At 38.8% G+C, this 26,915-nt stretch overlaps 1 protein-coding gene across 2 annotated transcripts in view; it reads right to left on the bottom strand.

The window, feature by feature from the left end:
- LOC309629856 (ceruloplasmin) overlaps positions 1–26,113 on the bottom strand; it is a 70,082-nt gene extending 43,969 nt beyond the window's left edge. The window contains exons 1-9 of one of the 2 annotated variants that reach the window (XM_082394326.1): positions 24,031–26,113; positions 15,059–15,306; positions 12,694–12,906; positions 12,152–12,325; positions 9,925–10,179; positions 8,451–8,622; positions 4,368–4,507; positions 3,067–3,204; positions 1,817–2,031 (exon numbers count right to left, since the gene is read on the bottom strand). In XM_082394326.1, coding sequence (XP_082250452.1) covers positions 1,817–2,031; positions 3,067–3,204; positions 4,368–4,507; positions 8,451–8,622; positions 9,925–10,179; positions 12,152–12,325; positions 12,694–12,906; positions 15,059–15,306; positions 24,031–24,176 — 1,701 coding nt within the window. In that variant the 5' untranslated portion in view covers positions 24,177–26,113. The remainder of the gene's footprint in view (positions 1–1,816; positions 2,032–3,066; positions 3,205–4,367; positions 4,508–8,450; positions 8,623–9,924; positions 10,180–12,151; positions 12,326–12,693; positions 12,907–15,058; positions 15,307–24,030) is intronic. The other variant, XM_082394327.1, reaches the window with a different exon arrangement.
- Positions 26,114–26,915: the final 802 nt, after the last annotated feature.

The following is a 26,915-nucleotide window of genomic DNA, read 5'->3' as shown; positions in this document are numbered from 1 at the left end:
TGGTATTATTGAAAACTCAGCTTTTTCAGTGCAGCTGAAGGGAGATACAGATATAAGAACAATGAGGTTAAGTAAACAAACAAACAAACAAACAAAATCCATAGACCTGAATTTGAATAGAAAGTATCAGTATGAACTCATGATGAATTTTATTAAAAAACGTTTTTTTCAATTCTGCTCACTGAAAAGGCTTAGGAACAACGATTAATCCAATAGCACTGAGCACCCCTAATGCCCTGACTGTAGTTTTAAAAATAATTTCTTACTGAAAAGAGCCAGGACTTTTTCGGAGAAATGACTGATTTCAGGTCTGGCTCAGAAAATGTACAATATGAACCTGAAATAGCTTTTTATACCAGAAGTCAAAGAAGCTTCAAAGACTACTAAGTTCATGTAAAAATGAAGTCAACCTGAGCAAGTCCCCCAGTGGCAAAAAATAGGACATTTTGAGCGTCAATAAGTATAATAGCAATGAATTGAAGCATACTAAATATGCTTAAATCCATCAGTTTACAATAGTACTTAAAAATAAACTATTAAAAACCTTTGAAGTATGCTAGGAGAGAACTAGTAATTCTAAAACTTGTAAATAAAAGGAAAATATCAAGCATTTGTCATTCCTTTCTTATATAACACGTACCTCAGGGCAACCAAATAGTCCAATAAGAGACGTTTCTGTTTATACAAGTATAGTAGCTAATAAACACAGAAGGAATGATGGAATCAAAATATTACTATTGTGCAACACCTGATTAGTTTATGAATCTAGGAAATGTTTATCAATAGCTGACAACATCCCCGACTGAGAGACAAGTATACATTATATACTCCTTGATCGAGGTACCCAGTACCACACATGAAGTAGTATTGCAAAAAATAAAAAAAATCTAACCTGAATCTGATCAAGCTTGTAGATCTAGCCACTGATTTATAGGAAATAGAGTAAAAGAGAAAGAAACATGTTAAATGACACCACAGGAATGCAATCAGTAAAATCTAGATGTGAGAACTTCTACAGGATAAAAGACTTTTGCAACAGAAAAACGCAAGAAAATATCTTGAGAAACATATCAACTGATTGTAATGTGTGCAATTATTTGAGTGCCTATCCACACAACAAACTTGAAACAATTAAAGGACAAACGTTCAATTAAAATGTGAACATTGATTGGAAATCTGATGATATTAAGGAATTATGATGATGCTTTAAGATGTGATAACTGTATTGAATGCATTTTTAAAGGAATCTTTCTCTTTTAAAGATTTATTTTAAAATATTTATTTTAGAGCTAAAAACAATGGTGGGATTAGGGATTTCTATTTCTAGATCAAAGGGTCATTTTCCCATTTCATTTTTTTTTAACTTTATTTTATATTGGAGTATAGCCAATTAACAATGTTGTGATAGTTTCAGGTGCACAGCAAAGGAACTCAGCCATACATATACATGTATCCATTCTCCCCTAAACTCCTCTCCCATCCAGGCTGCCACATAAAAAATATTTTAAGCAATATTTCCTTAGTGAATGTTGAGTGACGTATTATCATTAATAGGTGATTTTTTAAAACGTGTGTGTTGAAGTCTAATGGTATCATAATAGACTTCGGATTCCAAGGAAAATCTTGTTTCCAACTCATCTTGGAACAATCATGTTAGCCAGAGAATCTCTGCACAATATAGATATAAGCCTAAGAAAAAATTATAATAAACATTATGCGTGGAACCCTCACTGCCTCACACCCCAGAATTTTCCTTATAATAATGATAATTCAAAGGGATTGGAAAATCATTTTCATTTTCCCTCATTGGACTTACCAGTCTCCCATTTGCAAGTAAACTTCCTTTCCTGCATATTTTCATTGGCCCGATAAGCCCAGTAAATATATCTTTGGTGGGATCCACAGCAGAATAATACATCTTAGCTAGACAGACAGGGTCTTTGTAAGTGGGTCCTACTTCTTTGGGGACAGTCCATTCATAGGTGAATGTTCCTTTGGGTACCACATGGGAGGCTGAAGGAGGAGGCGCACCTGTAAGAGAGGTCACACTGGAGAGGTAAAGTATGCTTTCTAAGGTCATCACTTGAGCCATGGAGTAGACTGCGTTTAGTCTAGGATAACCCACTTCTGTGCTCCTTTTATGAATTAGAGTGGAATCCTACCAGTGTCAGGTCACAAATGGGAATAATTTTCTCCAGGAAGTCTCCTCTAAACCTCTGTCTGAGATTGGTGCCTGCTATAGTCTGAATGTTTATGTTTCCCCAAAATTCACATATTGGAATCCTAATGCGCAATATGATGGTGGTCGAGGTGGTGTTTAGGAGGTAATTTGGTCATGAGAGTGGAGCCCTTCTGAGTGGGATTAGTGCCCAGACAAAAGAGATCCCACAGAGTTCCCTAGCCCCTTCCTCCACGTGAGGATACAAGAAGTCTGAGACCCAGACTAGGGTCTTCGTTTGTCAGCCTTGACATACAAAAATACCTGAATACTTTCATGTAATGGAATATTTTGTATCACTAAAATTATATTCATAAAATGTTTATAGTGCTAAGAAAGAAAACTCTGGGTACAAAATTATAGTGATAAGTATATTTATATTCTATGATCTCAAACACATGTAATTATTATTTACACAGATCAAAGAGTGGAGGACATACAAAAATATAATAGTGGTTGTCTATAGAAATATGGATAATATTTTTGGCTACACCTTTTTCTATTTTTTAAATATTCTAGAATGTACATCTAATCTTATAATTGCAAGAATATTTTTCAAATTTAACAATCACCCAAATGGAACTCTGGAAATGTATAATTGATGCAATCCAAATAAGTTACTAGCAGCATTGTCAATAATCATCCAATTAAGGTAGGACAAAATTCCACAAGCATATTGGAAATGGTAGGAAGAGATTTACTTGCTTCCTGGCATGATGCTGAGAACGGTATATGAGAAGTTTCCTCAGAAGTTCCTGCCTTTGGTTTTTGCAGGACAGTTTTCCCGGGGGTGACCAGCACAGTAGGTTATTAAACATTATTGTTTGGTTACAGAGTGTTGTACTCACTTCTGCTTGAGTTGTAGTACGTGCCCTCGTTGCTTTTATCGACTCTCACCCCAATCGGCTCAATACTGAGGGGATATGTTCCTTTGTTATGGAAGGTGACTCTGATGGTGTCTCCCACCTCTGCCGAAATGACAGGACCTAGGGACAAAGAGAGAATTATGATCCTCCCTGATATATAGCATACAGAATGCATAAGACAGTTGTTTTCTTTGCCTTGTCCTCTGGCAAGAACCACTGGAAGCAACATGCTTATTGTTGCAAATGGAAAGCTTGGTTTTTAAAAAGTCCATTATCAATTTGACATGCGGAGACCAGAAAAAGATGAGAGGGGCTTTCTTACTTAACTTCAGGTAATGAAATTTGTTACCATTTTTATCCAAGTTAGTTCACAAGCTTCATACATCTATAACATACTATTCAGAGTATCTACACTCTCCTCACCCTATTTTTCTGTGGACCAGATGTGTGTTATTTGTCCCAAGAGTCAGGAGAATGCCATAAACCTTGACCACCCAAAGGGGGTAAGTTAAATTGTCTTGGCTGTGAAAAGTAACACCACTGTTGTGGATTTCCCATCACCAAAATCAATATTATTACTAAATATAGAACAAAAACACAGAAATATAGTACAAAAATATTTTATGTAATATATTAAATGATACTTATTGAGAGCTTCTTATGTGCTCTTCTGAGTGTTTATGTGAATTAACTCATTTAATCCTTACAACAGCTTTATGAAGTAGGGACTATTGTTATTATTGTTCCCATTTTACAGAAAGGGAACAGGCACAGAAAGTTGAGTACTTTCAAAGGTAACACCGCTAATAGGTGAAGCGTGAGGACAGTCTGAATCCACTCACTTGCTATTCTGCCCAAGTGCCTGAGCAAGAACAGGTCTCTGGGCTCTGCCTGGGGGCAGCCTGCAGGAGGCTCTGAAACAAACCCAACCTGTCTCATTAGCAGCTGAATTTTATTTCTAAGGGAATGTACATTTGGCTAAAAGCGGAAACTAACAGCTTTACTGTCTATTTAAACAAAGTCACACAAACCCCTTACCTCTCTGAAGAAAAAAAATAATCAATCATTTGAAGTCAGCCTGGCTTTTAATGATGAAGATTTACTATGGGTAATTTACATTTGGAAAAGTAATTAGCTGCTGCATTTTATTGATGATTCCTCTTCCATGTCCATAGTTTATAGGTAGAAATCATGCCACAGGTTCTGAAGCTTCTGTTCTTTCTGAGGTTGATTGTAGCTCAGGGGAAGAGTGCATTAGTCATATGTATTCTGCACAGACTCACCCAGGATGCCAAGATGTTCCTCTTCAGGGCCTCTCTCCTTTCGATTTGTAAAGGAGCCATCTGTGTACTCACGATAAACCAGCTTTTTATATGAGCCTCCAATTCTTGTAGAACCATGTTCAAAAAATACCTCTGAATCACTGCCAAAAGAAAAAAGGTTTAATTCTGGAGTTGAAAGCAGAACAGAGTCAGGTCGTCACATAGGATACTAACTGAAGAGAAAAATTCTGACCTGTGCTTAGAAATTACCCATTATTTACCAAATACTCCTCAGGGGAGCAGATAGTACTAGGCACCTTATAGAAGGATGTTCAGTTAAGGGGTGGAGACTCATGGCATAGAGATGTTATTTTTTCAAGCGAAGTGAAAAAAATTTCAAGAGGGTCCATGTCAACCCCTGACAGTTAATAAATTGTCCTGCAATAGAATCTTTTTAATAAAGTATGAAATGTCTAAAAATACAGTAACTATCGTTTGTTGCATATTAGCCTTCAGAAGCTTTCATTTATTGTCTGAAACTCACATGACGATGCAACAAAGTTGGTATTCTCCTCCCCAGTTTACAGTAATCTGCATTTCTGTCAATAGTCTTCCTTAATTGCTTCAGGATTTTCATTACCTCCTTTTTGAACTCGGTGTCTATCAGACTGAAGAGGTCTGTTTCATTGTTTGTTCCTTCAGGGGAATTTTCTTGGTCTTTTAACTGGGAGTGGTTCCTCTGCTTCTTCATTTTGCTTACATTTCTCTTACTCTGTGAGTTTAGGAGAAGCAGTTACCTACCACAGTCTTGGAAGGTTATTTATATGCGGGAGCATCCCTGCGTAGCTTGTGTGGTTTTACTATTTTCTGGCGTGAGGGCCACTTTTAGTTGGGATGCCTTCTACCTCTTTCCTCAGCACGCGCTGGCCCTTATCCCCTGGATAGAGGGCGTGCAGACGTGGTGACCGGCGTGCCCTCCCGGGCCCTGTGAGAGCGGAGGCGGCGATTGGCTCCCGGTTCTCTCAGTGGCAGAGGCCCAGCCCGCCCCGACCCCTGGAGCTCGTGCAGGCCGCGTCCTGTGGCCTGAGAGTGCATGCTCGGGGAAAAGACGCTCCTTTGGCAGTCCTGCCCCTCCCCTCGCGCAACCCCCAACGATGGCACCGTACCTTCAGGCTGTCCTGGCGCAGCCAACCCCAGTGCTCTCCCCGGGTCTAACCTCCAAAGCCTGAGCTTCAGCCCCCACCCACACCTGTGGACGAATGTCTCAGGCTGGGGAGCTCAGGGTGGAGGTACCAACCATCCCTGCAAGTCTCTCTCCATTTTACCTTCTGCAAACTGGTTGCTGCGCTCCCCTCCAAGGCCCCGAAGCTCCCCCTCTGTCCTGGCTGATCTCCCCGCCAGTCAGGGGACTTCCCAGGTTGTAGGAACCTTTCTTCTAACCCAGCTCCCTCCCAGGGGCACAGGTCCTGTCCCAATTCCTTTCTCTCTCTCTCTTTTTTTTGTTTTTTCTTTTGTTCTACCCAGGTACGTGGAGATTTTCTTGCCCTTTCAGAAGTCTGAGGTCTTCTGCCGGCGTTCAGTAGATGTTCTATGAGAATCGTTCCACGCGTAGATGTATTTTTGATGTATTTCTGGGAGGAGGTGAGCTCCACGTCCTACTCCTCTGCCATCCGCTCCCCATTCTCCCCATTTTATAAATGAAAAAATGAAATCTCAGAAAGGCATTTGACTTGCCAAAGCCACCCCACTCATCTCTTCTCCCATTTGACAAATGTATGGAACATCTGCTCTTTACCAGGAACCCTGTTATATGCTGATGACATACCCATAAGCAAGCTGGACCCGTCCCCATCCACATGGACTTTACATCTGTCCTAGAAGACAGACTACAAATCAATCAATATAATAACATGTAATAAGCACAGAGCGTTATAAAACATTTCTCCTGGGGTTGGGGAAAGTGATGGGGAGAGGCCCCAAAGGCTTTCCAGAGGAAGAGTTTCTTTAAAATTATCTAGAGGAGAAGTGGAGTTAAAGTGATAGAATATGTGTGTGGGGAGAATGGGGCGGGTATTTGCAAAGAGGAAACAGCCTGTGGGAAGGCTCAGAGAAGACAGCAAGCATGGCATCTCTTATAAACTAGGGCAGGAGCATAGCAGGCAGGATAGGGAAACAGGTCAGCAGCCTGCTTTTAAAATCTCAATGAGAGGAAGTGGTGACTTCAGAGATATTAGCAAAGAGGTTGGAGAGAAGCAAACAACTTTCCGAGATATTTAGGATATAATGAGGCAGCATTTGATGAGGAGAGAAGGAGGGATTAGTGAAGGAGGGAGGGAGTCAAGGGTGGTGCTCAGGCTTTGGGCTTGAGCGGTGGATGGATGGCGATACCATTCATGCAGAGAGGGAAACTCAGATTTGTGGGGAAGACAATGGATTCAGACTTGGACATATTGATTTGGAGGAGCCTCATCCAAGTGGAGTGTCCACTAAGCAGTTCAAAATGCAAATCTGCAATTTATAAGAGCCTTCTGGGCTGGAGATACAGCTTTGGGAGTCATTGCATCTGAATGTCAGTGTGGCGGGGACTTAAATCTCTGCTTCAGTAGTCACAGGCTTGGGTAGAGTCAGGCCCAGCTATTGACCTGTTGTTTGCCATTGAGTGAATCACTTAACCTTTCCAAGTAGATGTGTGGCAAACAAGGCTTCTCTAAAGAGGTGATGTTTGGGCAGAGACATGGAGCAGGGGTGTGGCATAATCTCACTGACATTTTTGAAAGATCGCTTTGGCTGTTTTATGAGGAATGCACAGTAGGAAAGGAAGACTGAGGCAGGAAGAACAGCTGGGGGGCCGTGGAGGTCATCAGACATGTACCAAAGGTAGCTTGTATGCATCAAAGGACACTATCAAGAGAGTGAAAAAGAAAACCTACAGAATAAGGGGAAATACTTGCAAAGCAGATATATCTGATAAGGGATTAATATCCAGAATATAAAAAGAACTCTTATAACTTAACAACAACAAAAAACCCCAAATAACCCAATTAAAAAATGGGCAAAGGACTTGAACAGACATTTCTCCAAATTGCCAACAAGAACATGAAAAGATGCTCAGAATCACTAAGCATCAGGGAAATGCAAATCAGAACCACAATTAGATACCTCTTTGCACCTGTTAAGATGGCTATTTTTTTTAAAAAAATGGAAAATAAATGTTGGCAATTAAAAGAGAAATTAGAACCCTTGAACATTGCTGATGGGAATGTAAAATGGTGAAGCTGCTGTGGAAAACCATATGGTGGTTCCTCAAAAAATTAAAAATAGAATTATCATATGATCAAGCAATTCCACTCCTAGATGTATACCCAAAGGAACTGAAAGCAGAGACCTAAACATATACTTGTACTCCAGTGTTCATAGTGGCATTATTCACAACAGCCGAAAGGTAGAAGCAACCCAAATGTCCATCAACAGATAGATGGATAAATAAAACATGGTATATGAATACAGTGGAATATTATTCAGCCTTAAAGAGGAATGAAATTCTGATACACGCTACAACATGGATGAACCTTGAAAACATTATACTAAATAAAATAAGCCAAACAAAAAAGGACAAATATTACATGATTCTACTTGCATTAGCTGCCTAGAATAGGCAAATTCATAGAGACAGAAAGTAGAATAGAAGTTATCAGGGGATGGGGAGTTTTTGTTTAGTGGACACAGCATTTCTGCTTGGAACGATGAAAGAGTTCTGGGAATGGACAGTGTTGATGATTATACGACCTTGTGAATGTACTTAATGCTGCTGGATTTTATAATGCTATATTTTCAGAAATGGAAAGCAAATGAACTGATCTAATTGTATTCAATGTTTTCTGAGAGTTTTGTTGAGCATTTGAAAACTTTTAAATCTATTCTTTTTCATGGACTCAGAAGTCCTATTTCTCAAACTTGGACTCACTACCAAACCTTAATAAATATTTAGCAGTCTAGTTACTCAATTTCAGGTACCAATTAAAATTTTAATCACTGAATCAGCCTTTTATGATTTTTTTGGGGGGGAGGCATATTTTGAAATAATATGGTTTTTTTCTGAATTACCTTCCAGGTGCTGTTAAGATTTCTTTGGTGAAGGTGTCTATGCCGGAGGGTGCATAGTTCCAGATGATTTCCTCAGCAGCGATGTAGTAGTGTCTAACATGTTTGCCACGGATATCGTTCTCAGATGAAGGCTTCTGACAGTCTTGTACCCAGAAAAAGGCCTGCAAACCAGCTGAAAACCACACGGGAGAAGAAACTGGTTAATGAAGCCAATGTTTGTCTCTACTATCGCCTTGTAAATGCTGCTGGTGAAAAGACAGATGGAAACTGAAGAAATAGATAGCTAGAAACAATACTATAAACTAGAGTAACCAGTTGTATATAAATCACTCATGGAAAATTCAAGCAGTGAAAAAAAATTCTCTATATGGCACACAGAAGTGATATTACTAGTGTTTTCAAAAATGTGGAAACAGTTTCTGTGGGGTTTCGCTTGGGAAGTCTTTTGATGAGAATAAAAAAAAAAAAGGACACATTAATAGATAAGTGATGTGGGGAGACATGAACTTTCACCATTTAATTTCACTTTTTTGGTGGGGGGCATGCCACGTGGCTTGTGGTATCTTAGTTCCTGGACCAGGAATTGAATCTGCACCTTTGGCAGTGAAAATGCAGAGTCCTAACCACCAGACCGCTAGGGAATTCCCTCGCTGTTTTATTTTATCAGTGAGTCAGCATTGAAATAAATAATGCTTTAATGAGAAAAAATAGATAAGTGATGAAGAGATGCTCTGCCATATTTTAGGGGATATGGTGGGGTGGAGGAGGAGGAATAGAATGAGCATGTATTATTATTGTTCTCTTAGATAAAATGGTTATGCACCTGCTGTGCTGTGCCTTCTGCTGCCATGATCACATTTGATGAATAAGATCGTGTTTGAAAGTCAAAGTAACATACTCAAAGACCCAGATTAAACCTAATTTCTTCAGAAGACCGATATTGCAAACTGATATTTTTCAAGAACTGGGGATATTTTATTGCCTTATATTAAAGAGATGGAGGAGAGATTTAGCATGTTAAACTAAGGAATAGTTGGACTCAAATAAAGGACAAAGTTGGTTATATTTAATAGAACAAGTCAAAAAAAAAAAAAAACAAGCTACTTTTCAGCACAATATACAAATCTTCTGGTGTTTAAAATATTGTGTATTTTACAAATCTGGGAAGCTGTATGCAGTATTATACTTTTAGGGTAGAGCTATACATCAGAACCAATTTTTTCTTTTCCAAAAATTAACATATTTTCAATTTTTAATTACTTTATAAATGCTCCAGTCTTTCAGTCTTTTTAAAAAATTACATTATGATGCATACTGTCAGAGGAATAAAATTAAGTTACCAGTTCAAAGCTCAGATCATTCCAAAGTTATTTAGCTTTTAGATTCTGATTTCCAATAATCACCCCATTAATAGTGTAACTGAGACATGACTCTTTTCTCAACTGACAGCTAATTTCAGGTAAAGATGCCTTACCTTTCAGATGGTTTAGATTCTGACAGCTAAGCATCCATTCTCCAGGGTTCTGGGCCACCATAAAAGCATCAAAGAGGGTAGCAGGAAAGAGATTGATTGTATCAACACGGTAGTTCTTATTAGTCAACACTTGCCCGTGGAAGAAAGCTGCATGCACATCAACTTCATTACCCATACCAAAAAGATACCATTTTACTCTGTCCTCAGCACACATGGAGAGTCCTGGGAGACTTCCAAAAGCATATCCATTCACAGCTGTAAGTCAAGAACAAAGACTGTGACTAACAGACATTGGTGACTGGGATATTGATAGTTACCTCTAAATAAAATCAATTTGGGATTGAAAATACCTGGCACACATGCTGCTCTTCTTCCCTCCTGTACCCACATCAGACATTGTTAATCAATCACAGTACTCCTTCATTTTGGACCTGAATTCAGCCTCAAGATTTTTGTCAACACAATATTAGCACATGAACACAACACTGAAGATGAAATCTATTTGCTCTCTTTGTTATCAACTCTACACCTTGGTATGTTCATGTGTATATTTGTAAATACAAATGTGTACATATATACATACATATATATAAATGTGCACACATATAGTAAATAGAAAAAACACTGAAGTTTGTTTAGGAATCAATCATGTATCGGTGGTGGTGGTGGTATGGATGATGTCAGTGTTTTTTGTTATTGTTTATCAGAACTTTTCCAATTTTCTACAGTGAATGTGAATTGCTTTTGTAAGAAGAACACAAGGGAAGCTTTTTTTTTTTAAAGATTGAAAGACAAAATTGGAAGAAATGTGAAGGAGGAAAGAAGAAATGCAGGGGAAGGACAGTAGGAACAAGTGACCAGAGCCACAAAGACCTAAGAGGTCAAAAGCAGGATAGCTTGATTCTTCAAAGAAACTAAGGGTCACCGCTCAAACTGAGAGGTCCTAGAGTTAAGGTAGAAATCAGTTCTGGGAAGTATTGAGAGGTAACCAGATGCAACAGGGATACCAAACCAGGCTTAGCCAGACTAGAAGTTTGAGTCTCTAACACCTATTTTGGTTAGCACATAACAGAGGCTGGATTAAAATATGGAAAGAGGATCTTTCAGCCAGAAATAAGCTAAAGTTGGAAATAAAAATCCATACTTTGTTAATTAGTTAATTTTTCTTCTTTGATAGTACAGTTATTTTTGTGTCCTCATTTTCTGAGTAAGGGTTATCTTTAAGAAGCTAAACACAAACTGACAAAAATCTATACTTATTGGTTTAGTTCGTATTAAGGGATTTGATTTTTTATGCAAATTCTGAGTGATAGACTATTTTACTAACCCCATTATTTTGTGTCTGAGAATCAAGGAGAAGACCAGGTAGTAAAGAAAGCATTTTTAGAAGAAATAAAGTGAACTAAAATATAGGAAAAAATGATGCAAGGTTGGGGGGGGGGCTTTTACAATATGTATGTAAAAGAAATACCTTTTAAAACTAGTGGTTTGAACTATTTTCTTAATTATAGTGCAATACTTTACAATATAATTTAACAATTTTAGGCTGCCTCAAATAATTTTTAGAATGAGTTGGGAGAATACAAAATATACAAATATAACATACATATACATTTTTTTAAATTTATTTATTCATTTATTTAATTTTTGGCTGCATTGGGTCTTCGCTGCTGCACGTGGGCTTTCTCTAGTTGCAGCGAGCAGGGGCTACTCTTTGTTGCAAGGCGCAGGCTTCTCATTGTGGTGGCTTCTCTTGTTGCAGAGCACAGGCTCTAGGCGCGCGGGCTTCAGTAGTTGTGGCACACAGGCTTCAGTAGTTGTGACTCGCGGGCTCTAGAGCACAGGCTCAGTAGTTGCGGCACACGAGCTTAGTTGCTCCGCGGCATGTGGGATCTTCCCAGAACAGGGCTCGAACCCGTGTCCCCTGCATTGGCAGGTGGATTCTTAACCACTGCGCCACCAGGGAAGCCCCATGCATATACATTTAACCATAAATGATAATGTTTTATCCTTATTGGTTTGGAAACAATTTGATGTATCCAGCTTTACCTGGCTCAGAGTTTTGATTGGACATGTTTAGCTGAATATCAAGTTGCACATCCAATATGCTTTGTTACCAAGGGCAGAGATTAGAAACACACTACTTATTCATGTGAGGGAATAAGAGTAGCAGAATTAATGGACCGAGAAAAATAAGATAAAGTTAACAGATCTTATGTAATCTTACAATACATTCTGTTACTCTCCTGGAAGTCTTCATTGTCTTTGTCAACCTTCTCTGGTTCAGAGCAGTAGGTCTTAATGTTGTCTTCTAGGTACCAGCTGAGATTTTCATCCACAACAGAAAACATCACCACAAATTCTTTGTCAATATTTTTTTCTTTCTCTTTATCCAGAGAATCTGAAGTGAAAATTACTATTTCAGTAGAACTTAATTTTTAGCATGAATTTTAGCATGTGATTTATAGTTTAAAAAAATTTTTGTATTTATTTTCCTAATAAACCAGAAATCTAAACCAGTCACTTCTGTTTTATAGACTTGGAAACATTTAGGGAATTTACGTTCAGTAACCTGAATGTTGTTCCATGTATTCATTTTTCTCCTTACCCTTCCCTGCTCTTCCTTTCCTTTTTTTCTAGACTGACTCACTGCCTCTCTACCTTACCTACTCAATCATAACACATAAGACTTAAAGTATATTTAAAAAACAAACCTCCCTCTCTACTGTCTTTGGTCATTTATTGTGAGTAATAATGAAAAAAATGTACCTTTTTTACAGTGTATTAAGGGTCCAATGAGTCCTGTGGCGATATCTCTTGGAGCATCAATGTGGGAATGGTAAATCCTGGTCACACAATTGCTGTCTTCCTTACCAGGACCTTGTTCTGGGTTGGCATGCAATATGTACATACACTGTTCACCTGGCCGCACTTTGTCATCTGCTTTTTGAAAATCTGTGGTGTTATCAGGGTAGATGGCCCCTAGGAAACAACATGCAATGAAATTACAAATTGAATGTGTTTGAGCTTAAATGAGAAAATAGATGGTCTATTAATTCATTCAGCAAACATTTATTCAACATCTAGTATGTATCCCCTTGGGAACACAGTGGTGTTCTATTTGAGCACAGAAGAATAAAAGGCAAATGGCTACAGGGCCTGGAAGTTTCACAGAAAATGTTATCATTTTTTATACTTGACTGAGTCTCCAAGGAGCAGTAATAGATATGTCAGCAGCATAATGACTGTTGGTTTGCAATTTAAAGAACCACTTTTGCCCTGGGGTTATGGTATGGAAGTAAGAGCAAAATGGCTACTTTCTCCTATCACTTGAAGCTTCTTGTATGATATCAGATTTTTGCCTGTGAAGTAATCATGGGATTGTTTAATTTTGTAAATTTCCAAACATACGCAAAAGTTGAGAGAATAATATAATGTACTTCCATGTGCCCAACAACCCAGCTTTAACAATGATCAACTCAAGGCCAATCTTGTTTCATCTATACCCTCACCCACTCTTAACAGTGATTAGTCATCATCAGTGAGTTATTCTAAAGCAAATCCCTGACATCATATCATTTCATTCATAAATAATTGAGTATGTATCTCTAAAAGAACTCTTTTTTCTTCTAACATAACCACAATACAATGGTCATACCTTAAAAAATGATTAAAACCATAATATACCATGAAATTGTAAAAAATAAATAAGATGGCAGTCAGCTTTTATGCTATGAATGTAATTGTTTGGTTTAGAAAAACAAATTTAAAAATATAGAAGATCCAAAAAAAAAAAAAAAAAAAAGAAGATCAAAATATTCACCCTGTAAAGCAATACCTCTTCTAAATAGAAAACCAATAATTAATTAAAACTAATTTTATCCTAATTTCCAAACTTGATCCTTATAATTTCAATGAACATGGCCTCAGCATTTTTGCCTATGATAATAGCTGACATTTATTGAGCTATTATTGTGTACTCTCATTGTCCCTATTTTATAGATGAGAAAACTGAAGCACAGAGAATTTAAGTTAACTTGTCCAAGGTCATTCAGTCAAAAAAAGGCAACACTGCACTCAAACATCGGTCTATTAATTTTGAAGCTCTTATTCTTTTTTTTTTTTTAATTTATTTATTTATTTTTAGCTGTGTTGGGTCTTCGTTTCTGCGCGAGGGCTTTCTCTAGTTGCGGCGAGTGGGGGCCACTCTTCATCGCGGTGCGCAGGCCTCTCACTATCGCGGCCTCTCTTGTTGCGGAGCACAGGCTCCAGATGCGCAGGCTCAGTAGTTGTGGCTCACGGGCCCAGTTGCTCCGCGGCATGTGGGACCTTCCCAGACCAGGGCTCGAACCCGTGTCCTCTGCATTGGCAGGCAGATTCTCAACCACTGCACCACCAGGGAAGCCCTGAAGCTCTTGTTCTTAATCACAACAAAACACCATCTCCCTTCATCATCATCACCGTCATCATCATCATCATCATCATCATGATGTACTAAGAATGAGATCACAAGCACCAAATCTAATATTTGTTCTTCCTGTACCATCTTTAAGGATTCCAAGTCCTACATTCAAATGACCTTTTGGTTAACTGTGTCTCAGATGTGACTCTGGGACCATCCAGCCACCTGCACTACTTGGCTACTGTATGAGACTACTCATGCTGCCTTAGCTGGGACAGAGTTTATCCAAAGTTAGGATGGAAGGTGACAATGGCTACAGTATGTTCACATGTAGGAACTTCAGAGAGAAGACAATCCCCATCTTGAGTCCCGTTTCTTCCTTCTGGATTTTTGTCTTTTCCAGGCTTTAATGCACACTGCCCATTTCTCTTATTTTGACCATTTGTCTGGAAAGGCGTTGGGCACTGGGAAGGAAGTCCCAGGTCTCACTGACTCTCACTACATGAGTCCACACAGAAATTCTATCACATTCACACTTCACGCAAAACAAGCACAACCCAGAGAAACACAGCGTTATTAGGATGAACCAAAATACTTATTCATAAAATAGTTTAGAGCTAAACAACATAGTACAGGTCTTATCCAGGAGGAAAGTCCATAATCTCAGAAGTTAAGAAGTGTTCCTACTGAAAAGGAAGAGGAAATTCCAGCTAGCATATGAGCTGAACTTACCCTCATGCTCCTTATAGTAAGTCATTCCATGTGCATGAAAAGTATAAGGCCTAGAGGCAAAGTTTTTAAAATGTACATAAACTGTATCTCCAGTTTCAGCTTTGATAATAGGGCCTAAAAACCCCAGCCAGACAGGTTTCTCTATAATCGTCTTAAAGGTTTCATCTGTGTACTGAAGATACAGGGCCTTCTTGTAGACTTTTCCAATTCTATTGGGGCCATTTTGAAGATAGATATTGGAATGTTCCCTGCAAAGGAGAAGAAGACAACTCTATTAGAAGCCATCACTTCTGGGGATAACATTATAATGAAAGAGAAATGAATGACCATATCATATTAAATGTTTGCCAGTTGTTGTAGAGATGCCTCCAAAAAATGAAGAGGAGAGCTGGCACTTAGCCCTGTTATTTTAGTTATGTGAGGTGTCACACATCAGCTATATGGCAGACCACCATGTGTGGATGTGCCATAAAAATGTAATGCATCTTACCAGAGTATTTCCTGAAGATTTTCATGGTAAAACACAGAGGCATTGTGGAGTAGAATACAAAATTAAAGTGAAATATTAAAATAAAGCAGTTAATGAAGGCATTTCTCACTTATGGCGTACCTCTTTCAGCAACTGGAAAAATCTGAGTTTATAAGCATTCAATCTGGATATGTGAGATGTGAAAGTGAGTGCATATTTTTTTCCTAAAGTAAAACTAATAATGCTAAAGTAATTCCATCTTTTTAATTTCTTTTAGCAAAACTAAATCAAAGTTGGAATTGATTCATCAATGTGTGTGGGTCTTAAAATTATCTGCATTTGAATTACCTCTGTGGTTTTTTAATCCCTTGCTAGCAAAAATACTTGAACATTGAATGTTTATATTCTGGTTAGTGGCTGATTAATAGTTGCTTAAAACTTCCCTAAAAATATCAGCAAACTGAATAGTAGCCAGGAAAAAAAAGAAAAGAAAAGAAAGCAAGTTTGATATTCAAACTTTTGAACTGATTCTTAAGTTATTGTCCTTAATGCAAGCCCAGAGAGTTCAGTGGGATCTACTTGTGCGCAATGCCATCTAGCCATTCAGGGAAACCCACTTAAAACCTGGACTTTGGCAAGCCCTTCCACAACCGAGGTCCCCTCCACTAGAATAAAAACTGCTAACCCCAGCTGATGGTCTGGGGTTTGTGTTTGTTCGTGTGTGTGTGTGTGTGCGCGTGCGCGTGTGTTTTGCCTACTTTGATCTCGGTGACTTTTGACACCTTACCATTTTCCATTCAACCCATATGAGGCCAGATAACCTGACTGAGGAGGAATAAACGTTGTCTTGTTTCCTCAGCGGGAAGCTCATCAGAAAGAGTGAGGGGTACTTTTCCATTCTCTCTTCAAGATGAGGGCAAGGCTTGTCTGGGAGCTCTGGACTTTCTCTGTTGCATGGTCCAAGTTTAAAGATCTGGTTTTTTGAAAATCTAGGGCTCTGGCCTAATGTTTCTTAAGTTTTCATGTGCACAGGAATCTACTGAGGACCTTGATAAAATGCAAGTTCCTAGGCCCCAGCCCCACTGATTCTGCTTCTGTGCTGCTGGTGTGAGGGTCAGGCATCTGCATTTACTAACAAATACCCCCTGTGTGTTCTGATGCCGCTCTGCGTTCATGGGCAACCTGAGTAGGGGAGGCTGCAAGGGGAAGGGGAAGAAAGCAGCCCAATCCCATAGGCAGTGGGATTCCTGGAGAACATGAGACAGTAAAGTGGCAGGTTCTGTTTCCAGGCCGTACCCTGGTCGTGGTCAAACGTCTGCTGGCATGGCAGCATGGAGCCGCCAGATTGAGCCTGAGTGCTGGGACCAGTGAGCGGGGCCGCTTGGCAGTGGTCCTGGTGGCTGCGTTTGGGCATTGGGAACAGGCTTTGGAGATAGTAGAGCCCCGGTGTTCTGAATTGACCAGGGGGTTTCAACAATGAGCATCTCATAGCTGTCACACTAGGGACCCCAATTTTTAAAATCCTGGATTGTTTAAACCCCAGGATTCTCAACTTGTTCACTGAAAGATGAATGAGATGGGGTTCCCTTCCCCTATCATGGTGGGAGAAGGGCCAAGCTGGAAGTTAGAAAAATAAAGAAGTGACATTTTTTGTACCCGGGATGGCAAATCCATGCTTAGGCCTTTATTTCTCGTATTTCATTTTCTAATTGTTTATTGCAGTTTCCATTTTGTTAGAACCAAACAGAAAAAAGAAAAAAAAATTAAGAAAGGCTCTGAGAGACTTCGAGGACATCAAAATACATGGGAAGACATTCTTCCCTGGAAACTGCAGCATTAGTACGGACAGGAGTATTCTTAATAAATAGATGTTTTACCAACAGCAAAATTCGGAGGTACTGAAGGCCACTGAGATTAAAGGCGGATTCACCCAGTCTACACTGCTGAGAGGAGGTCAGGAAGAGGGCAGTTCACTCAGGCACGCAGCGGCAGCTGCAAAGCTTACAGTGCAAGGATGGAATTACTCTTGGGTCACACCAGAGGAGCCTGGACAGCTCAGTCTCACACAGGTCCGTCTAAGCCTCGGGGTAAATTTCCTCCAGTGTCTGTACACACTCTTATTGCTAGGGGATTGGCCCCAATGATATTTAACAAACAAATTTTTTTTTTTAATTTTTATTTATTTGTTTATTTATTTATGGCTTGTGTTGGGTCTTCGTTTCTGTGCGAGGGCTTTCTCTAGTTGCGGCAAGCGGGGGCCACTCTTCATCGCGGTGCGCGGGCCTCTCACTATCACGGCCTCTCTTATTGCGGAGCACAGGCTCCAGACACGCAGGCTCAGTAGTTATGGCTCACGGGCCTAGTTGCTCCGCGGCATGTGGGATCTTCCCAGACCAGGACTCGAACCCATGTCCCCTGCATTGGCAGGCAGATTCTCAACCACTGCGCCACCAGGGAAGCCCCCCAATGATATTTAGAGATTCTAATCTGTGTTCTACCATGCTCTGTTGATCCATATCTTAAATAAAGCCAGAGTTTAAAAATAGCCGTCAAGGGCTTCCCTGGTGGCGCAGTGGTTGAGAATCTGCCTGCCAATGCAGGGGACGCGGGTTCGAGCCCTGGTCTGGGAAGATCCCACATGCCGCAGAGCAACTGGGCCCGTGAGCCACAACTACTGAGCCTGCGCGTCTGGAGCCTGTGCTCCGCAACGGGAGAGGCCGCGACAGTGAGAGGCCCGCGCACCGCGATGAAGAGTGGCCCCTGCTTGCCACAACTAGAGAAAGCCCTCGCACAGAAACGAAGACCCAACACGGCCATAAATAAATAAATAAATACTTTAAAATGCTGTATAGTATTGCAAATAAATATTATAAAAAAAAAATAGCCCTCAGATTCTTAAGGCTTCATTTATAGTGTGTATTTATATTTCTTAAATGTGCCTCTAAAGCATTAAGGAATATGTGACATCCCATTTCAATAAACTGTAGCAGACTTTGTCAAAATGCTTTCATTGTATTGAAATTCTCCTGTATTCATCATTTCCTGAAATAGGAGAAGCATTGTCTAAGTTTTGGGATTCGTTTTTTTGTATACAAAGATTTTGCGGGGAGGAGTGTGAAACTTACTTAAAAAATAATTGATCTGAAATTATAATCTATCCAGTATTTTTAACATTTGGAATTCCTTTTATATACATAGCAATATGCAAAATGTGTTTACCATCTTGTCTTTTTTTCTGAAACAAAATTAAATCTTAACCAAATTGGGAAATATATCATATTATGTGATAGCGTGGGGAAGGCCTGTTTGCTTATGCTCTGTCTCCAAAGGAACATCAAACTGTCATTAGGGAATGTCTATTTAACTTTAAGAGCACAGCTTTGGGGACAAAGTATCAGTTACTGGAAGCTTGCAGGAAGTTTGCCAGTCAGATATCCAGTCAAAAAAATCTATTATGGTTGTTCTTTGACCCAAACAAGTAATTCACATCAATCATAGTTCTTTCTGTTGGCAACTGTAACATGTTCTTTTCTATTTATTACAATAGCTATGTCCCCCTCTCAGTAAACACATCCTTCCATTTTAGCGCCCCCAATTCCTATAATCCTATAGCAATTCCTCTAATTTCTGGTAGATTCAGACCCAGAAGTGAGTTCTTAATGGTAGGGGAATTAAAACATTTTTTACACTGCCTTAGTAAGATAATAATAATGCTACTCCCTCCCATAAATTCAGAATGTACTCAAGGGGGCCTTGGTTTATGTTTAGCCATGGTTACTACAATGTAGGTAACACACGTGAAAAGTTTCTGGATTCTTAGCTTCATTAATTGAGACATAGTATATTAGTTTTCTCTTGCTGTGTAACAAATGATCATAAAGCAGCTTAAAACAGCACCTATTTATTATTTCACAGTTCCATGGATCAGAAGTCTGGCATGGCATGACTAGGTTCTCTGCTCAGGTTATCACAGCTGGCATCAAGCTGTTGGCTGGGCTGAGTACTTGTCTGGAGGATCTGTGGAGAAGTCCACTGCCAATCTCACTCAGGTGATTGGCAGAATTCAGTTCGTTATGGTTGTAGGACTGAAATTCCTGCTTCCTTGCTAGCTACCAGATGAGGACCTCTCCCAGTTCTTTAAGACCACCCATATTCCTTTCCAGTGGCTTCTTCCATCTTCAAGTCAGCAACAGTTTGTTGAATCCCCCTCAAACCTCTTTGAATCTCTCTGACTTCCTTTTCTTCTACTAGAGAATTCTCTGCTTTGGACTAGACCCACCCAGATCATGTCCTTAGTTTAAAGTCAACTGTATCACTGAATATAACATAAATCGTGGGAGTGATAGCTCACCATATTCATGGGTTCTGGAGTTTTAGGGTAGGATATCTTTGCGGGTCATTAAAAAAATTCTGCCTACTACACACAGAAATCACAAGGAAAACAGTCAAAAATTAACTGGCAGGCAAAGACAACCTGGGTATGCATAGCACAAACTCAAGTGAATTATAGGTTCTCACTAGCCTGGCTTCACTAGCACAGCATGAAAATGGTACCTAGGTGTCAGCCCTCTTTTGGATATGTTCTTGGGGAAAATAGCTGCTGTGACAATAAATTGTATAGCCTGAAAAATATAAAATGGTGTGGTTACTTCATTAGCTCCTGCACACAGGCTGTCCTATATGAAGTGTTTATACCACACCAGATTTTGCTTACTATTTTTTATTTGGCAACCTTGGAGTATGAGTCATCATAAGTGACTTTTCCAGATAACTTTAGCTCATAATTATACCTCTTTAAGAATTATTTAAAAATTTAAGACCATTTTTGAAGGGGTAAAATGAATGCCTTCAGTGCAAGTTTTTTCTTTAAAAATGTTTTGTTTGCTTCCTTGTTTTCTTAAACAGGGTGTACTGGGAAAAAAATCAACTTCTTTTCTGATAATGATAGTAAACATTAACATTTATTGAATATTTATGGTATCCTGATCACTCAATAATATAATTATAATACTTATGATTATACCATAGTGTGGAATGTCCTTGGTTTGTTCTCTATTTCTTTGGGTAAAATTTGAGCTGTCATTTCTTCTGGTCATTGGGTCTGCTTATGATGACATCTTCACCATAATATTTCTGATTTATTTCTCAAACCTACAATGGGCTGGAAAACTAGGTAACAATGTTTGTAAGAACTGTATGTTAATTAAGCGTCACTAAGCCTAAGTGAGAGCCTATGAAGTTAGTGTAAAAGGGTTTTGTGATGGCTCTTCTTGTGTTTAAGGATTTTTTTCACTTATTTCTAACATCCTATAGGTCACCAGGAAAAAAAGTAACCTGAAGATAACAGGAGTATTGCTACTTATCGCTACTATGTAACCAACAATCAATACATATTTAATTAGTGTCTACCATGGGCCCAGAACAAAGTATTGCATTTGTTAATTGTTTTAATATGTACATCTTTTATTCTCATTTAAGTACAAATTACTTAGGAGCAGGAACTATATTTTATAGATCTTTACTTATTGATTTGTTGAAATGACAGATAAGGCACGGACCTAAGTAAATGGCAGTGGAGCATAAGGAAATTACTTTCTACCTCACCCCATTAGAAATAAATATTACTGATATAATAAAAAAAAGTAAACTCTATTTTCCTAGTTAAAAGAAATCCATACATTTTTCTCTTTTATATCTGCCAGTATTTTCAGTTCCACTAACCCACGTACAACTCCATAAACTGACTTTTCTTATTTCGTTGTATCTTCTGATTTATTTCACGGTGTGAATCTGTCCGTACTAGGAGCAAGGGAAAATTCTTACAACACAGCCTATAATTTTGTCTAGCTTCCTATATAGTTTTATTCATTCACTTTCATTTACTCAAAAATATTTATTTAGTGTCTCCTATGCTCTAGGTACTAGTGATCACTGGTGCATGAAACAGATGGAGTTTCTGCCATCTCAATACATACTTTCGTCTTCATTGTTCCAGACCTTCAAGGTCAACATCAGCTTAAACCTAATTTGCTGCCTAACAACTATCTTGCACTCTTTCATCCTGTTTCTCAGCCTATTTATCTCCACTCCTTTTTAGCCTTCACACAACGAGTGTTAGTAATCATGCCTGGTGATATCACATCAGTCTTTGCCATATTTATGTCCTACCCCCCACCAATTCATATGTTGAAATTCTAATCCCTAATGTGATTGTATTAGGAGGTGAGGCCTTTGGATGTGCTTAGGTCATGAGGGTGGAGCTCTCATGAACAGGGTAAATGCCTTATAAAAGAGGCTCCAAAGAGATCCTTAGTCCCTTCCACCAAGTGAGGACACAGTAAAAAGGCTATGATCTCGGAAGAGAGATGACCATGGTGGCACCTTGGACTTCCCAACCTCTTGAACTGTGAGAAATTAATTTCTGTTGTTGAAAAGCTACCCAGTCTGGTGTATTTTGTTATAGAAAGCTGAATGGATTAAGCAGCTGGACATTTCGCAAATCTGAGACAAAGAGGAAGCAAAAAGTTGCTACCTAAACTCATCTATACAAAAAGGTTAGCATAGTACTGGCAAAATTGCTAAAGACCTATTCAATATTCGCTGTTCAGATGTATTAAAAATTTCACAGACAGAGTGAGCATTGTCATCTAGAGTTTGCACAATTCTAGGCTGTTGTTGAAGCAAAAGGAGATGATCAAGCCAATGCTGTATAACCTCTCCAGCACACACAGGACACTAGAGTATTTAATCTTTTTTTTTTTTGATTGTGCTGTGCAGCATGTGGGATCTTAGTTCCCCAACCAGGGATCGAACCCACGCCCCCTGCATTGGAAGCGGGAGGGCTTCCAATCTAAACCACTGGTCTGCCAGGAAAATCCTTAGAGTATTTAAAAATAAAGGAATTCTCTTCCCTCCCTGCAAAAAAATTCTTAACAAAGCCTTCTTCTCTTCTAAATTTCTAGAATTAGAGAAGACTTTACTAAAGCGTGCTTGGGGCAATGTCTTGTACTTAGTTGATGCCCAATAAAACTGATTTGATTTTTGACCATGAATAATGGCAGAAGGATGGTGGGTGAGGGCGTGAAGTAGGGCAGTACTTTTTTTCCCCCTAATATGTCTGACCTTTTAAAAAATGTGTCTAGTTTCCCTATTAAAAAATGCATAATTTATATTATGTTTAGTTAGGGAAAATGCTGAATGCATACAAAATAATGGTCCTTATGAAGCCATAAAAATATGTCATGTCCCTAAGAAGAGAACAGTAGCTCAAAACCAGGCTTAAAAAAAATATTTGCAAGATATACTAGTTTTATTTACAATTAGTTATCTTTAGGTCAGTAACTTTCCTCACTGCATATTACTGAATTAATAACTTAACAATTAGGTATTATTATCAACTTTGAAAAATTTCAAACATACATAAAATTAATGAGAATAGTGTATACCCATCAATAGAGTCAATGTTATGAAATTTGGCATACTTTATTGCCAATTTTTAAAGATACAATCTCAGCAGTTAATGGTCATTGGGTTCATTTGTCACCATTAACATACATTTTTAAGTATCACTATTAAGATACATTTATCATCTTTAAAATACATTTTTATCACTAAAATACATCTTTAAATGTTGTGAATATTGGTTTTGAATAACAAATTTCAATTTGGTGTTAAATGTTTAACTAACATTATTAAAAGTGATGATCTCTGTATAGATAAACTTCCATCACAAAAAACTTCAAGGAAAACTATACCCCTGGTTTTTCATGTGGTGGATGTTGCTGGAAATAAGGGACCTTTCAACTGAAACAAGAAAACCTTTAAGTTACATAGAGCTTTTTGAGGAGGCATTATAATAACTATCTCACATTTTTTTTTGCACATGTATTATGTGCCAAGGACTGTACGAAGAGCTCTACATGCACCCACTCTTTAAACAACCCCCTAAAGTATTCTCATTATCTTCATTTTACAGATTAGGATGCTGAGTCTGAGAAAGATGAATGTAATTAACAGTCCAGAGTCACCCAACAAGTATTAGGCAAAGTCATATTAAAATTGTATTTGAAAAAAAAAAAATTGTATTTGAGTTCTATAAATGATTCTTTGAAGGATTAAAAAACCTTTTATTTTTACCACTAGTAATCAGTAAACGGTATAGGAAATATAAAATTTTATATGGTCATTCTTTAGATGAAAGAACTTCTGCATAAACAGACAAAAAGACTGAACCCTGATGAGAGATGTGATAAGAACAAGAGGGGGTAATAAGAAGCCCACACTGTTCCTCAGGACCAAGTGGAAAGGAGTAAGGCAGCCTCTCAAAAAACAAACAAACAAAATCCCAGGAATTAGAGATTTATTAAAGTGTCTAATGTTTCAAGTCCATATTTTGCAGTTTTTGTATATACAAATTAAAGAAATATTTCATCTTATTGGCTTTATTTTTTTTAATCAATAATTTATAAATTTGGTCTATAATCAAGAAAAAATAGTGACTTACGTGTCAACTGAAATAAGTTTCTTTTCCCCATGGTCAGAGGCATAGTCCCAAGTTGTTTCAATAATTCCAATGTAATAATGTTTATCTTTCGCCCAGGCTGAGGTACTACATAAAATTAGAAAAATACAGAGCAAGGAAATCTTCATTTTTTTATTCCTCTTGGAGCCTGAGAAGCAATGGAATGAAATCAGAAGCAGGCAACTTTATAAATAAGCCTTTCTCCCTTTATTTGCTTGATTGACAGAATTTTTTGTTGCACAAGACGAAATTATTTCGTTAAAGCAAATAACATTTTCCACTTCAGTTCAGTTCTCGTAAACCCAGGGAAAACTTAGTCGTCCATTGCCAGGATTCTCTGATTGCAAATAAAAAGTCAACAGTTATTGTTGGAGGCGCTGGAGTGTGTATAACTCTGTGCTTCTACCATTCATTGTGTAAATTCCAGGAGGGCAAAGATCATGTCTAAATGCTCCTTTTGTTCTTCCAACAATATGCTACAATACAATGCCCTCTTTCCTTTCGAAAAGCCTAACAATACCTAGTTACAACTGTAAGCTACAAAACATGATATTTAGCATGCCAGATTTAAGTACCCTCAAATAAGAATTTATTTTGAAGGCTTTATTTATTTTGTAAGCTCCAAACACATCTGCATAGAAAGTTTATCAGATTATTGTGTACTGCTATATGCAAATAACTAGCAGAGAATAACAGGGGTTGATGATTCTGTTTTAATTATCGAAGAAATCAGACATAAATAAACCTGTCTTCAAAGGCAAAAGTTGATTTTAGTAAAGAGAAAGAGCTCTAGTTTATTAACCTGGGGTTTCTCTCTCTGATGTGGACATGAATTTGGGGGTAAAAGACTTTTTATTTTTTAGTTGAAGAAAATCCTGATGATAACAGTGCACATTTTGTGCTGATGTAATCTTTTTCTCTAGAATACCTCAATGCATTACGTAAGTATTTGCCAAAAGGTGTTTATAGAAATGGATTGGTATAGGAGAAGGCACCCCAATGTTTGAACGATTCATTCATTTAATAAGTATTACTTAATGAGCCCTCTGTGTGCCAAACACTGTTCTAAACACTGTGGGGATACAGCAGTGAATAAAACAGACATGAATCTCTACCCTCATCAACTTGCATTCTACTGGGGAGAGACCAACTATATACAAATGAAGAGTGAAATACTTATTATTAGCAACAAGTGCTACAGAGAAACATAAATCAGAGAAGGAGACTGAATGCTAAGGAAAACAGCAGGATGAAGATCAAAATCTGATGACACCATGTGACCCCAAGCAAGATACATACTTGACCCCAGCCTCAGTTTCCTCACCTTTAAAATCTCAGCCTCAGAGGGCTATTGTCCAAATTAATTGAAATGACCCATGTTAGGTCACATAGTGGAGATTCTCCTTTCACCAGCTAACAATAATCTCAACTAATTATCTTGATACAGAAAATTGGGTCACAATGCCCAGGATGCCCCAAGACCTCCTTCCTGAGGCACCTTAAACAATTGTGCCCTCATGCCCACTGAGAGAACCTGAGTGGGACTAAAATCTTGCCCAGACTCCACTGGCCAAACCCTGTGTCTTGCAAGATGCTGTTCCTTTTAAAAATTGGTGCCCAGAAAGGTTCCTTTTTTCCAAATGGTCCACACAGAGAGAACATCTTTTAGTAGTTTATTCTTGTAGAGGGGGCACTTTTTTTTTGAGGGGGCACTTTTTAATTGGCATGAAGCCCCTTTATGAGCCAGTGTATGGCTGATGGTGTAAATGATGCCATCTTGGGACTGCACAGTTCCTGTTCTTCCACTGACCCTACCCAGGGCTGTACTATGCAGGAAATCACTTATCTATCATCGAGGGCTTTGTAGTTAATAGATATTTTTTCATGATCTTTAGATCCAGGTGGCCTCTATGCCCTGAAGACCTTCACTGATATATTGCCAGTGCCCATGAGACTAGTTACCCATTCATAAATCTTGACTTAGAAATGTGCCTCGTATTTCCAAGCAACTACCCCCATACCCTAGGTTAAATATAAAATTGTCCCATTGGCCCCTGGGTGGTGTGGAGAGCAGCTGTGAATGCTCCTGGATCCTTGTCTGCCAATACTACCCTGTGAGGAATTTACTCTATAATAAATGAATCCATTGATTGTATGGAGCTGCCTGCCTCGATTTCTGGTGTCAAGATACCTTCTCAGTTCGTGGGCACTTTCTGTCCCCTCCATCCTCCAACAATTGGTGAGCCAGCCAGGAGACAGAAAATGACACAGGAATGGGTAAAGGGGTCATGCTGGGGGAAAGCCTGCTGTGGTGTGGGAAATCCCAGGCTGGCCAGCCTCTTCCATGTGGGGTGATCTGGCTAGGTTTGTGGGACGCTTTGGGCCACTGTGTGAGTACAGGATGTCTGGAAAATGCCAAAGGGCTTCCTAGATATATTGACTGAAGCAGCAGGAAAGTGAAAGTGGAAAAAAAAAGTGAGCAAGCTATCTCAGCTGTTGCATGGCCTTCGTTATATGCTCTAAGGATTAGCACAGAAAAGGAATTACAGCTCAGCAGGAAACTAGAGAAGACTAAAGAGATTTTGTTGTTAGAGAGGGATGTCCAGAGGGCATGTTCTGCCACTTGTGACCTCATGTCAAAGAAAATACAACAGGAAGGGCATATTGTAGTGATGGCAAATAAGATAGCTAAAATGCAGGGTAGTAGGCTGCCCCACTCAAAGGTGAGGACTGTTATTTCACAGCAGAACTGGGACTCCAAGAGGTGTGATCCTTGGGATAATGACTTGTCAGAAGATGAAGACGTAATTATAGAGGAGGAAAAGGAAGCACAACCTCTGATCCAAACTAAAACACAGGCCACTAGG

This window comes from Balaenoptera borealis, assembly GCF_965194805.1.
Source record: "Balaenoptera borealis genome assembly, chromosome: 5".
Classification (NCBI taxonomy): domain Eukaryota; kingdom Metazoa; phylum Chordata; class Mammalia; order Artiodactyla; family Balaenopteridae; genus Balaenoptera; species Balaenoptera borealis.
The sequence above is the reverse complement of the archived record's forward strand: the minus strand, read 5'-3'. Positions and strand labels throughout refer to the sequence as shown.